This window comes from Xiphias gladius, chromosome 11 (assembly GCF_016859285.1).
Source record: "Xiphias gladius isolate SHS-SW01 ecotype Sanya breed wild chromosome 11, ASM1685928v1, whole genome shotgun sequence".
Taxonomy (NCBI): Eukaryota; Metazoa; Chordata; class Actinopteri; order Istiophoriformes; family Xiphiidae; genus Xiphias; species Xiphias gladius.
The window spans coordinates 25,456,903-25,470,839 of record NC_053410.1 but is presented as its reverse complement, the minus strand read 5'-3'; the positions used below and the strand labels follow the sequence as shown (position 1 = coordinate 25,470,839).

Sequence of the window (13,937 nt, the reverse complement as noted above, 5' to 3'; positions counted from 1 at the left end):
TCCCACATCTATGCAACAAGCATGTTGGAGTTTCGTTTGATGGCTAGTGAGGTATACCAGCTACCCTCAGAAAAGCATGTGGTAACAGTATCTTGACACAAGAGAAATATTCTACCCTGAATATACCTAACTTATATGAAGCAACAAGGAGTTGATGGAGGTTCCCTTAAAGAGTAATTTAACAGCAGTTGAAAAGCTGTAGCTGCCTTGTTGGGTTTGGTGAGAACAGTGCTCTGTTGCACTTGTAACCAGGGGGTGTTAAGTTACTCTTTAGATGCAGCCCTTCTTGTATGACTGTAGTTCAAAAGGTACACTGCCTACCCCCAGATAAAGATAAGGCAGGGAAAATTTTCTACACTGAATTTATGTAACCTACTGTATGAAGCAATGAGCATGTTTCAGTTTCACTTACCTTTGTAAAGTCTAACAGTCTGCAGGTTTTTATTCATTTATTTGGAATGAGAAACTAAAGATTGTTGATTCTCCATTGCACATCATTTCCCTCCCCGGATCTATGGTATGAACTGAGAAACAGACCAGAAGATCCGGCTCAGATCAAAATGTCAGTTTAAAACAATTTGTTTTTGGAGTCAATGTGAATGTGTAACTCTTTTAATCGATGCCTGTTTTGTGGTCTGCGTAATGCAGATGGCAACTAGAAAGAGAATAAAGTTTTTGGTGTATGGGCGACCATTACAGGAAAAAATTAGTGCCATCATGGAACATGGTATGCAGTTGTCATAATAATCCAGGGCCCACACTCACTCACCCTAAACATGCGTGGTGTATTGATTAATGAATAGGGCACAGCTAAGAACAATTGTGTTTGGATGTAAAGAATCAGGATGGAGAAAAGGGGGTCATGTAAAGCTCTGCAACAGTAGAAGTTTATCAAATAACTTAATTGAAGGAAAAGGGAAAATAATAGAGTAGATATAAGAACCCCCTCTGAAATTAAAGCTGTATATTGTCCTATTAACTATATAAGATCTGAAGAAATCTTTATCCAAAAAATTTGATCAACCCTGTATCAAAGTACTCCATTTACAGCTATGGGTAATGGACAGAACACACTGATTTATAAAAGTGAATGGTAAGTTTTTACAAAAATAATGCTAATGTGTCTGAAACAGAGAAGCTAGCAGCCTGGACAGCAGAGAGAAAAGTTAGTCTCATGCCCTGATTTTCCTCTCCAAACACTCAGATGAGCCATCTGCATCTATGAATAGACTAAAAGGAATGTCAATGTGAAAGAGAAGGACAAAAGGAGGGAAAATGGGGGAAGGGATGGATAATAGAAGGAGAATGAGATAAGCAGAAGAATGAAGAGATTAAAGTTTAAAAGAGACAGTATCTGAGGGAATAAACAAGATAAGAAGAAAAGATTAGAGAGAAGTGTGAGGATTTGAAGAGACCTCTTACATATACTCTCTCTCTCTGTCTCTTTTTCCCTCTCTCTCTCTCCTGTTTTTATTTCCATGTCCTGATTCTGAGTCCTCAAGAATACTCCATATTCATGACTGAAAGTCAAAAAGAGCCTTATTGTTCTGGAACACTCTTGAGTGACCAGTGACTTCCTGCTTGTCATCAGTCTTACATTTAGTCAGGATGTAATGGCTGACTGGTAAAGTAAGTTACATCCCTTTCAAACTGGTGAGGGAGGCATTTCACTTCTAGAACCAGGCACTAGCCTGAAGGTCCACTAATGCACTGGCTGAGCACAAATAACATTAGCAAACAGACTGAAAAAAGTTGTTCTGAAGCCGTCTCAAACTACATAACTGGTAAATATGGTAAATACACTCAGTGGCCACTTTATTAGGTACACCTTTCAAATATCTGGGCCAGACCCCCTTTGCTCTTAAAACAGCCTAATTTCTTTGTGGCATGGATTCCACGAGATGTTGGAAACATTCCTAGGAGATTCTGGTCCATGTTGACACGATAAGTTGTAGTAGAAGTAACCATTGCAAATGGATGCACATTGTCAGGGACAATACTCAGCTAGGCTGTGGCATTCAAACCATGATTGACTGGTATTAAGGGGGTATTGTGGATCCATGGATTCAACTGTCCAGTTTTGGAGGGCCTGTGCCCACTGCAGCCACAGATTTCTGTTCTTGGCTGTCAGGACTGGAACCCTCAGATTTTCTGCTGCTGTGATCCATCCACTTCAAGTTTCAACACGTTGTACATTCAGAGATGCTCTTCAGCAGTGCACTGTTGTATTGCCTGGTTATTTGAATTACTGTCAGCTTGATTCAATCTGGCCATTCTCCTCTGAACTCTCTCATTAACAAGACACTTTTACCACAGAACTGCAACTAATTGGACGTTTTTTGTTTTTTCATCATTCTCTGTAAACTCTACAGACTGTTGTGGTGAAAATCAGGATGTCAGCAGTTTGTAAGATACGCAAACAACCAACAATGATACCATTGAAAATGCAACAGAATTTTAATGTTTTTAATAGAGGTGTTAAATAATGGCTGAAAGAGAAACAACATTTTTCTCACACCCCTGTAGAGACACACCAGTATTTTTATTTCATTGTGTTTTATACCTGTATTATATTTGTACCCAAATTTTATTTTTTAATTATTTTTAACTTTTAAAAAGCCTCCTGTGGACAGGTGTTGTAAATTAGTGTTTCGCCACAAATACTAAAAACAGTGCATCTAGTGCTTGTGCATATTTGTATGTTGCAGTTCCAATGCTATTGTTATGTCGATGTCAAATATAGTTAACTACCAAAAAAGTAACTGAGATCACATTTCTGACTTATTCTGATGTTTGGTCTGAACAACAACCTGAGCCTCTTCAAAATTTCTGCATGTTTTTATGCATTGGGTTGCTGGCACATGATTGGCTGATTAGATATTTGCATTAATGCTTTACAGCTGTGTTGGCCCCCAACCATTGCTCTTCCTTCGGAGTCACAGCCAGTAGCTGGCTTTCTCTGCCTCCTCTCGCAGTTCCTTCACAGCTTTTTTGCAGGTTTGCCCCTGTCGCAGCGTGGAGCAGTTGGACTACTGCTTTGACAAACCATGATGTTTCTTTAGAACCTAATTGGAACTGGATTTTTGAGGATGATACAATATCAAGACTTGAGAATAATATAAATATTTTTTTAAAGCAGTGATAAAGATCGGCTGAAAGGTCATTCTAGAGAGAACAAGAGAATCTTAACTCAGTGTCCACTTATTAAATTTTTTTCTGAGCTTTCGGTAACATTTTTTCATCTTCATCCATGGATGGAAGTGTCGAACTTCAGCCATGTGATAAAAGGTAGTCATTTACTTTAACCCCTTACCAATATGGACTGGGAAGGTATCTAAACAAGACTGATCAAGGATGACATTAACATCCAACACCAAAGTCCATTCTTGAACACAGACGTGGGTTACCATCTGCCCCCATAGAAGACCACATGACAATATGGTTGAGAGCTCTTGAAAAAGTTAGTTTGAGTTAAGAATGTTTTTTAACAGTTATAAAGATATATATCTGATAGACTTTATTATCAGAGAATACTGTAACAGCAAATATAAGCCAATGTAGACATTGGACAGTAAACGTCATTGAAGTTTAAATTAATAATTACAATTACAAAACCATATAAATTAAAATGATACGAACATGAATTGAAAAAAATTGTCAAGCAAAATATACATTTAAATGCTGCTAATAAAACATTTATTGCTGCATTTCACTACTCTGCAATTTCTTTCTGCATGTCTGCCAACATATACATTGATTCAGATACAATGTCCACTTTTGATTGGATCACCGAAGATGCATGTCAATGCCGGGGATGAACAGGGCCTTAATTCTATCCTACTGCTGGTGACAGGGGAGGTGTTCAGACAGATAAACAGTGCTGATTTAAAAAAACAGAAACACCAGGGACTGCATATATTTGCATTAATGAGCTGGTGTTCATGTGTACCTAATAAAATGGATGCTGGGTATAGGTGAAAGTACTGACATTTAGGCCAGTGTTTATACCAAAATAGATCCCAAGGTAATAATGTACAAGGTAACAAAAACGCATACACACACACACACACACACACACACACACACACACACACACACACACACACACACACACACACACACACACACACAGAAAATGGTGACCTGGAGAAATGTTACAATGTCATTTGCTTTTTCATAGTTGTGATAAGAACCAAAACGATGACAAACCATGATGTTTCTTTAGAACCTGACTGGTACTGTATTTTTGAGTATGATACAATATCGATACTTGAGAATAATATAAATATTTTGTTAAAGCAGTGATAAAGATCGGCTGAGTTTGAAAGATCATTGTGGCCAGAGACCTATGTGTTTGGAACCGTGGCATATGAATGCAGCAAGTTGCAGATCAGCCTGATGTGAACTGTGTGTAACTTTTGTTAACTATGTGTGTTGCAGGGTAATGGCGACGACTCCCATCGTATCTCTCCCAGTCCTGTGGTCCATGTCAGGGGCCTGTGTGAGGCTGTGGTGGAAGCAGACCTGATAGATGCCCTGGAGAAGTTTGGACCCATATGGTGAGACAGCAACCACTGTGTGAAATGCATTATGCCAATATGTGTGTGTGTGTGTGTCTGTGTATCGTTGTTAGTGTTTGACCAACATGAATTGCTGATTTTTAATAATCAATGAGACCGATAATGGACCGATATTTGGAAATGTTATGCAAATTAAAAATCAAACAAAGTTCAACACAACTACTCCAACTACTGCTACATAAAGTTTATGGACACCCGCCATGGTCTCCAGGTGTTTCTATTATTTTTTTCCACCCCTATTTTCTCGATACCAATGAAGGTAGGCTAAATAACAGAAACACTTCTCTGTATAATGCAATACAGCTCAACATCACCACATGCTACATCCTCCAAAATGATCATTCAGATGATTCACCAACTCTCTAAATCAATTTTTAATAATAACTGAACATTGTAACATTCATGAATTGAGGATTTATTGCAAAAACTGCCAACTGAATGTATATTTGTGATTATCAGTTGTTTTTGTTTTACTTGAGTAAAATTTTTTTTTTAAGTAACAGTAGTGAGTGGCCATTCGTGTGCCGATGTGCTGCGGTAAGCGTATTGTCTCATTTCTGATTGCCAGCGTTTCTGTGTTACTTTTTTAGCATTTTTTGCTTTTCTATCTCAACACAGCTAATTTGCTGTTTCTTCATTAGAGCGGTTAATTACCAGATGTACATTTAAACTTGCACTAGTTCTGCGTAAGCACTCATAGCTCTCTCCTTCTTTTAGCGATTTTCTCGCTAATCCCACAGTTGTTGGCTTCCCTCTCTCCCTCTCACTCTCCAAAGATACAGCCATGCCTCCCTAGTTCAGTCTGCAGGCCCTCATACTGCCATCCGTTAATACAGAGTGAAGTTCACAGAGAAAATCTTGGTGAGCTTTCCGGGCTCATATCAGCACCAGAGCACAGAAGGATAGAAGCAGGGCTATACAGTTTGAACATTTCACCTGCATATAAAAATGAAAAATTATTATGTGCATGGGTGTGAGTGACTGAGGTTGGCAAAATACACCTGATTTACTAAACCCTGTGGCTGACAAATGAGTTATCAAATCTTTTATTTCTCCTCCCTTCTCCTAATTAGCAAAGGTCACTTTCATCCAGTGTGGACCATTGCTTTCAGTGGTTACAAATGACAAATATCAATGCTACAGCAGATTATATTAGCTGTCGCTAATTAACATTAATTCCATTAGTAATTTGATTTGAGGTCTCTGCAACCCATTGTTTGTACTCAGTCAAAAGAAACCTCACTCAGTAAGATCAGGAGTGGACTAAATGTTTTGTAATTCATTGAGACTAAAAGAGCAGAATGTTTTCTTGAGAGAAATAATCAGCTGATCAAGTCATCAGTTTGAGGAGCTTGAAGTTCTCAGTAAAAACTTTTACACACATTGTATTAATTATTTGTTAATTCTAAAAAAATGTCGAGGATGACTCAGTACATTCAAAGCCTTATTTCCACTCTTGATGTAACAAAGATGCAGTAGTCCAGTTGAGTAGGTGTCCTCATACTACTAGCAAGGTATACACAATATATAACGATATCATCATCAATTAAATCATTTAAAGTCAAACATCAAAAAATAAAAAATAAAAAAAATCATAAATTATAACTTGAATGATATAATTCAAAGTTTCCCGCAAGCATCTTACTTACCACTCATTCTCCACCATAATCAATACTTCAACATTGTATTTCTTGTTTGTTTATTATTTTTATTCAGTACTGCGCTTTCTTTAAGTGCAAATAGCTAACAGTCCATAAACATGAACATCTGAACATGAGTAAACATTTATGGGAAACACATCAGGTAAAAAATGAAACCACATGAAATCACAGATACCAAGTGTTCTGATGTAATAAACTACAGTGAGCTTCAGTAGCCTTAGTGTAAAGATAGTTACAAATCCTGAATAATTGAAGAGAACATTTTGTGATACTGCAGTTTCCACTCTAAATGACTCCTTCTCCATTATTAACACTCCCCTGCATGATGCAGTATTCATTAACTTCTCATTCACCTGAACGGAGCAGCAGGGAAGAGCATACCGTAAAAGACACACACACTCACACACGCACACGCACACACATACACACAGACACACAGACACATAAACATGTATTATCTTAACCCACGTTAATCCACTGATTTGGCAGGTTCTTTAGAGTCCTCACATTGTTCCATCTTTCATTACTTTTAAGGCAGTGAACTCCTTTATTTCCTTAATGGGGTTGAGAAACCTATGCCTTTGGTTCAAAGTTGACAGCAGCACAAAAATGACCCATGTCTATCCAGATCTGTTGAGAATTGAGTACTAAGGATTTTAACTCGATCAGATGATCTGAGATGTTGCCAAAGAGAGGATGAGCTGCAGTATGGCTGGCAGAGGAGGTGATGTGTCCAGGGAAAGGCCATTAGGTGGAAAAGATTTGAATGAACAGCATGCGTATGTCCTATTTTAATGTCTGTGTTGTGTGTTCTCAGTTATGTGATGATGATGCCTTTCAAGCGTCAGGCCCTGGTGGAGTTCTCTGCAGTGGAGAGCGCTGACCGCTGTGTGTCTTGTGGAGCCAAGGAGCCTGTATATATCGCAGGTTTGATTCCCAGGCTTTTCATTGTGAAGACTTACTGATAAGACTGATTAGTTACATGTGTTTGTATGTAGCATACAGTATATGTTCATTTGTGTTTCATCCATCTGTTCATCAGGCCAACAGGCGTATTTCAATTACTCCACATCCAAGAGAATCACCAGGCCAACCAACGCTGACAACCCCAACAGTGGCAACAAAGTCCTCCTGCTGTCCATACAGAACCCACTTTACCCTATAACCACGGTAAACAGACACAAAAGCAAGTCAAATATCTCTACATCCTAATGATAATGAAAATAAATTGGTATTGGTATAAAATTGGTATAAAATGGTATTCATGAAATGCACAATGGCCTGAGGCCTGTGCATCATACATGTTGAGACACACTGCAGCATAAAAACTTTTAGATTGTGTTGAATGTTGAATTTCTTTCTTTTTTTCCATTTTTGGTCCAGGATGTTCTGTACACAGTATGTAATCCCATCGGGAGTGTGCTAAGGATCGTCATCTTTAAACGAAATGGAATCCAAGCCATGGTGGAGTATCCTTACCGAATGTGGGAACATGTGTCTTAACATTCTGTGTGGATCTGTGTGCTGGAATGTATTGGGTCCCCTCCTTAACGCCACTCCACCAGGTTTGAGTCAGTTCAGTGTGCTCAGAAGGCCAAAGCTGCACTGAATGGAGCTGACATCTACGCTGGTTGCTGTACGCTTAAAATTGAATATGCAAGGGTAAGATATGGAAAACAAATCAGCAGTTACAAGCCTGGTGTCAGTCTGTGATGTTGATATTAGCACTAATGTGCTGCAATTGCAAGGTTTTCTCCAGGAAGTCACATGGATAGTCTGTTACAGTGGTCAAGATAAGCGTAAACAACCGCACGAATACGTTTTTCACAGTTGTCCAACAAGAAAAAAAGGTGTGACCTTGACAATGTTCACTAAGTGGTAAAAGGCCACATTTAGTGATGTTTAGAATTTGTGCTTAAAAGTTAAATCCCTTTCAAAGATTTGCCCTAGATTATTAGCCACAGGTGTAATGTTGACAAAACAAAAATGTCACTAATTTCTGAAATGGTAGAAACACCAGCAACACTTACTGGCAATAAGGACAACCTTATTGTCAGACCAACATGTTTGAAGCAACAAAAAAAAAAAAATTAAAAACGGTAAAAACTATATAAGATAACCAATCATAGACCTACACACACATATCAGCCAATAGGGCATGCACACAGATGGATTGATCATATGGTACTGTGGCTTCAAGCCTATCGTATTCTCAGATTGGCAGGGAGGTGAGGCATGTGTCCAATACTGGGTGACATAATATGTGGTCCATAAACAGGAGATGTGCATCTAAGTGGCAGTACCTAAGCTTTTACAGAGGAGACCTTAACATATGTACGTACATTTACATCATCCAATAAACATTCAATAAAAAGAGGAAGAGCAAATCAATACACTTTAAAATGACATAAATAAGGGATATTTGAGAACTCATAAAGCACCACTATAAAAAGTAATTAACTGAGAAGTCCTCATTCAAGCCCCCTCCATAAAAAGAACGATTTTACTCAAACCAATTTGACAAAAAAATCAGAAGAAAGCACTGCCTGAGTTTGAGAGTAACACCCATTGTCATTAAAGCTGCTGACAAAGGAGATGTAATTGTCATTATGGGTAAGTGCAGTTATAATGATGAGTTCTTTGGCAACTTGAAAACACGTTTATAAAAAGCTGAAATGCAACCCAACTAAGGAATATCTTAGGGAGCTACGGCTGTTACCGAAGAGGGTGTTCTGGATGGTAATACTTCTCCAAAGAAGTCAGACTTTTTGCTGAATTAGTTTCCTTAATGAAATTAACACTTAGTGTCATTAAACACTAACTGTGACTATATCAACATGCAATATCGGTGACGAAAAAAGATGAGACTAAAATGTAGTTTTAAAAAGAACTTTTCTAAATCTCTATATTTTCATGACGAAAAAAGAGGAGACAAAATTTTTAGATGATTTTTTCAAACAATGGCATAATCCAAATGTCCTTTCTTTCCTTTCTTCTGCACATTTCTCTTCCTGTTTGCTCATATCATCTTTCTGTTGATTCTGCACACCGCCAGCGCATCCATGAATGCCAACAGTGCTAGACTGGACATATAGTGAAGGCAAAAGAACATGGCAGAAACAAGACGGGTTGACATTTGGACCCACCTCAAATATAATGCCGCAGAGAGAAAAAGTGAGTGCGAGTATTGTCGGGAAAGAAGGCCTGCGGTTAAAAATCAATGGGAAGAAAATCACAAACCTGAAGAGACACCTTAAGGCGCACCACACAGAAATTGAGGTATCTTAATGTTAGCATGTTAAATAACGTTACTTTACTTTTAAAGCCATATTAAGCCAACTACTAAAGGCAGTGAGGTAACATTATCTATTAGCATTTCACAACAACGGCTGCATTTAGTCTCACTAAAAGTCAGTAACCCAGTCACCTGAGTTGGCCAACCTTTTGTTTGAGAAAAATTTGTTAGGTTTTGGTGTATTAAACATGCAGTCCATGTTTATTTCAGGCCCTGTCAATTTTGAATGGGTCTATGATAGCTAAATGTAGTTTATTTGTGAAATCTACCGGTTATTAAAGTGCACAGCATATAATGTAGAAGATTGATTTGGGCTTGAATAAAGTCTGTTGGACAGTAGTTAGCTGTCTAGTACTTAGCTTGCGTTGTTTGCAAAGAGGTTCCAAATATTTTCTTTACAAATTTATAGAACTGGTATTGTACAACCTATAATAAACACTTACTGTATAACTGTACAACAGTACAACACTACCACTAATGTCTACAAAATTACAAATTAAAATCAACACCTTTCTGTCACTTTTCTGACAAGACTGAATATTATAAAGGTTGGATTTATTGCAGTTTTTTTAATTGCAATCTTCTTGATTGTGAAGGGCTTTATTTTTTTCTGGATACTTTTTGATGACTCAGATTGCAAGAGTTAGATAGCATTGGATTTGCGAATGTTGTTGCATCTTTCCAGACTTAATTGTGAAAATTATTTGGATTAAATCTTATTTGTTAGCAGTTTGCTGAAGTTTGACTAAAATGCTCATTCTTGGTCTTGACTAAAACTAGACTAAAATGTTTGTTTTTCTCTGTCTAACACAAGACTAAAATGTCCAGAGTTTTAGTCAACCAAAAAATGAAAAAAATAAAAAGGATGAGGTTTACTAAATATAACTAAAACAAATATGGACTTTTTATCTCTTGACTAAGACTAAATCTAAAAATAGCTGACCGAATTAACACTACTGAGACATCCTGTTCCCTTAAAGAGCGTATCACTGAACATAGAAACTCCAAAATAAACAATCCTGTTGCAAGACAGTTCAATGAAATGCAACATCACATTTCATCTTTATTTTTTATAGGCATAGAGATGATGTATGTCAATTATCTCAGGAAAAAGAGAGAATTATTTTGGATTTTTTACTCAAAAGTTTATATCCAGGGGGTGTGAATGGGAACTTCTCAATTAATGAGTTTTATAGTGGTGTTTTATGATTTTTTAAAGCTCTTCCTCCTTTTATTGAATGATGTAAATGTACTTATAACCAACTCATTTGTGTGGGTGCCCCATTGGCTGATACTTGTGTGTATGTGTATTTTTTAACCTTTTTAATTAACTTTAAAATCTTATTTAAATGTTCTTTGTAATGTGTTTTACGAGGACCCTGATGAAGGCTACAGGTCGAAACACGCAGATCTGACAATAAGGTTTTTATTTATACTACAAATGTTGCTTGTGTTTCTGCATCTTCAGACTGGTTTCCTTCTCCATGCAACTTGGAAGTAGGTAAATTTCTGCCAGAATTCCCTTCTCTGCTTCTACTAATTTCTGAAATGCAGTTTACAAGATTGTGGACAGGGTTCAGCTCATCAAACACATTGAGAAAGGACCCAGCTCCCATAGTCAGACTGGCTATTGGTGGCACTGGGAGAAATTGTGCCACATCAGTGGGCTGGGGGACAGTCAAAAAATCCATAAAGTTTTTACCTTCCCTGTCTGTCTCTTTACCAACCCTCTCTGTGTCCCTGTCATGTGGAGTGTGCATGAGAGCGTGTGCCAGGACTAAGCTCACTGGCCAATCGCAATATGTAATCAACCATCACCGACCTGACCAGTGAAGGTCAGTGAGGGTTGTTATTTGTTTGAAACAACATGAAGCAACGGAGTTATATATATTGTTCAGTTATTTATTCATTACAAAGTATTTGGCAATTAAAATATTTGCAGTGGAGTAACTTATATTCAGTATTATTTAATATTTACTTAAAGAAAGCACCTTCTGTCAGTTACTGCAACAAATAGAATCTAATTCTGTGGGAAACACTGAACTGACACCATGTTTGCAGGTGACAGAGCCTGATTGCAGCATGTACAGGCAGAAGAGAATGGGGCCCAGCACTGAACCTTGGAGTACACCATGAAAAATATTCTCTCTGAACAGAACTGTTCACCTGATGGTGACTGGTACCCCATACAGACACTGCCGGGCTTTGCTGGTACCCCATTCAGACATGCCAGGTGATCAGGTGTCTGTATTAGGGATGACACTTAATTAGTTGATGTTTATTTTTAAATGAAAATCGACCTGTGGCAGCCGTGGCTCAGGATGTAGAGCGGGTTGTCCACTAATCAGAAGGTTGGTGGTTTGATCCCTGGCTCCTCCAGTCCACATGTCAAAGCGTCCTTGGGACTTAGCAAGATACTGAACCCCACATTGCATGTCTTTTTGTTTCTGTTGTCAGACAATGGAACAAGTTAATAAATAGTTAATAAAATGTGGCCCATTAAGACTACAAGTTATCCAACAGTCAGTTCCAAGCCATTTCCAAGTTGCTGCTCTGCACTTCTAAAATCCTGATTTTATAACCGCAAAATTGTCTAACAAAATCACCATACACATAAGTTAAAGACTACAGCTGTACTTTGATTTTTGGCTATATTTTCTTGTAAAATGATCAGTCAGAAAGAAAATTAGAAGTTAATTCAGGTCTCTGTCAGCTGCCATGGAGAGAATTAAATGAAATGCATAGAGAGGTGTGTCTGTGGAAGGAAAGCCTGACCTTGCGCTCATGGGGCAATACTGCTGACTCTTTCTTAAGATTTTTCCAAAAAGTTGCTAGATTTGTTGCTAGCTGTTTTTGTAAAGAAAAGTTGCTAAAGGGATGTGAAACGTCGGTAAATCAAGTGACAAATGCCCTGACTTGCCAACACTGCCTGTAAATGCCCCCTAATGACACGGTAAAAACTGCTTGCACCAATTCAAGCAGCGTCCAATGGGGAAACTCCAACATTAGGTCGGCCAACCAATGTTGTAAAGTCAACATTCAGTCACACTGCATTCAGCTGATCAATGATGTAGCTTTATACCTCAGTCAGTCAGTCATGGATATTCGCGTTTATTGGTCTGGCCCCGCTGTTGGGGTCTAGCCAAAAATGAGAGCGTAAGAGAGAGGAAACGAGAGAGAAAGACCAAGTGTCAATGTGAGGGCATGTGAAAAAGAGGGACTTTGTGTGTGTGTGTGTGTGTGTGTGTGTGTGTGTGTGTGTGTGTGTGTGTGTGTGTGTGTGTGTGTGTGTGTGTTTGATTTGGTAATCGTGTCATGTGATTCAGTGTAATTCTGTTGTTTATCAGTGAAGGGTATTGATCTACACTGCTAAAAGTAACAACCAGAGATTAATCTGTGACAACTGTCTCATATGAACGGGTCTAATGTGGATTAGTTCAGTCATGTTAGACACAGTTTCCTGTATGAAAGGGATTTGAGCCAGCTAGAGCTGTTTCCCTCTAGCTGGAACAAAAAGACAAAATCAAAATGGTTTTCTGTTTTGTTTACTTTGCAACATGCTGCTTTGTGATAGATTGATAGCTTTCATCCCTTCAGATGCTCCTTTTCAACAAAATATTTTCAGCAACTAAACTTATGAACTTGTTTCCTTTTGCACATGCCTGTTAGCTTTGCAAAAAATAGGCAAATTAGTGCAATAACAGATGAAAAACAATAGGGTTGTTTGAGATGTAATTTTTACACAGGAAGACAGCAACACAGAATCATCGTGTTGTTTCAATGGATGTATTGTTGTAGCAGTCACAGGGTTTGTGTTTGACCAGTTGGCAGTGTTCAGCACTGCAGACACCACTCTTTTCGTTCCTGAACAATTAGAAAGTACTACCCATAGATCAGGGATTTTTTTAGGGCCAGGAAGTATGTTTGAGGAATTAAAATCAGACCCTGATTCTTCCAGTCAAAATGTTGGTAAGGTTCCTGAGTTCCTTTAATGGTTCCTGGGTCTCTAGAAGAGTTCCTGCACCGGGGCCGAAAGAGATTCTGACATGCCTCACACAATTATTTAATTCGCTAGCTGACTGTCTAAACACTAGCTCCACTCAATAAATATATGTAATTTAATGTATGTTGTAGGGCTTCTGCTCTTTTTCTGGAAGGTTCATGTTTTGTTTGTTTTTTTTGTAACTGTAATAACTGTTCCGGATCTTGGCTGAAAACTGCAAATGAGACTGAGGGAGTGAAGGTAAAACCGGACTAATGTGCTTTCTCCTCTTTGGTTTTGTTTTATAGCTGAGCTGCAGAGTTTGAAATGAGCAGAAGTCTGTCAGTGGGTTGTTTTTTTTGTTTGTTTGTTTTTTCAGGAGACCAGTATTAAGTGCACTACAGTGATTGAGTACGCTT

The 13,937-nt window shown here is 38.2% G+C and overlaps 1 protein-coding gene across 1 annotated transcript in view; it reads left to right on the top strand.

Moving 5' to 3' along the window:
• The window catches only part of LOC120796264 (heterogeneous nuclear ribonucleoprotein L-like), a 59,712-nt gene that overhangs the window by 21,191 nt on the left and 24,584 nt on the right, over positions 1–13,937 (top strand). Inside the window, exons 2-6 of the mRNA XM_040138886.1 lie at positions 4,441–4,559; positions 7,059–7,168; positions 7,284–7,411; positions 7,625–7,710; positions 7,807–7,903. Of these exons, the coding sequence (XP_039994820.1) occupies positions 4,441–4,559; positions 7,059–7,168; positions 7,284–7,411; positions 7,625–7,710; positions 7,807–7,903 (540 nt within the window). The remainder of the gene's footprint in view (positions 1–4,440; positions 4,560–7,058; positions 7,169–7,283; positions 7,412–7,624; positions 7,711–7,806; positions 7,904–13,937) is intronic.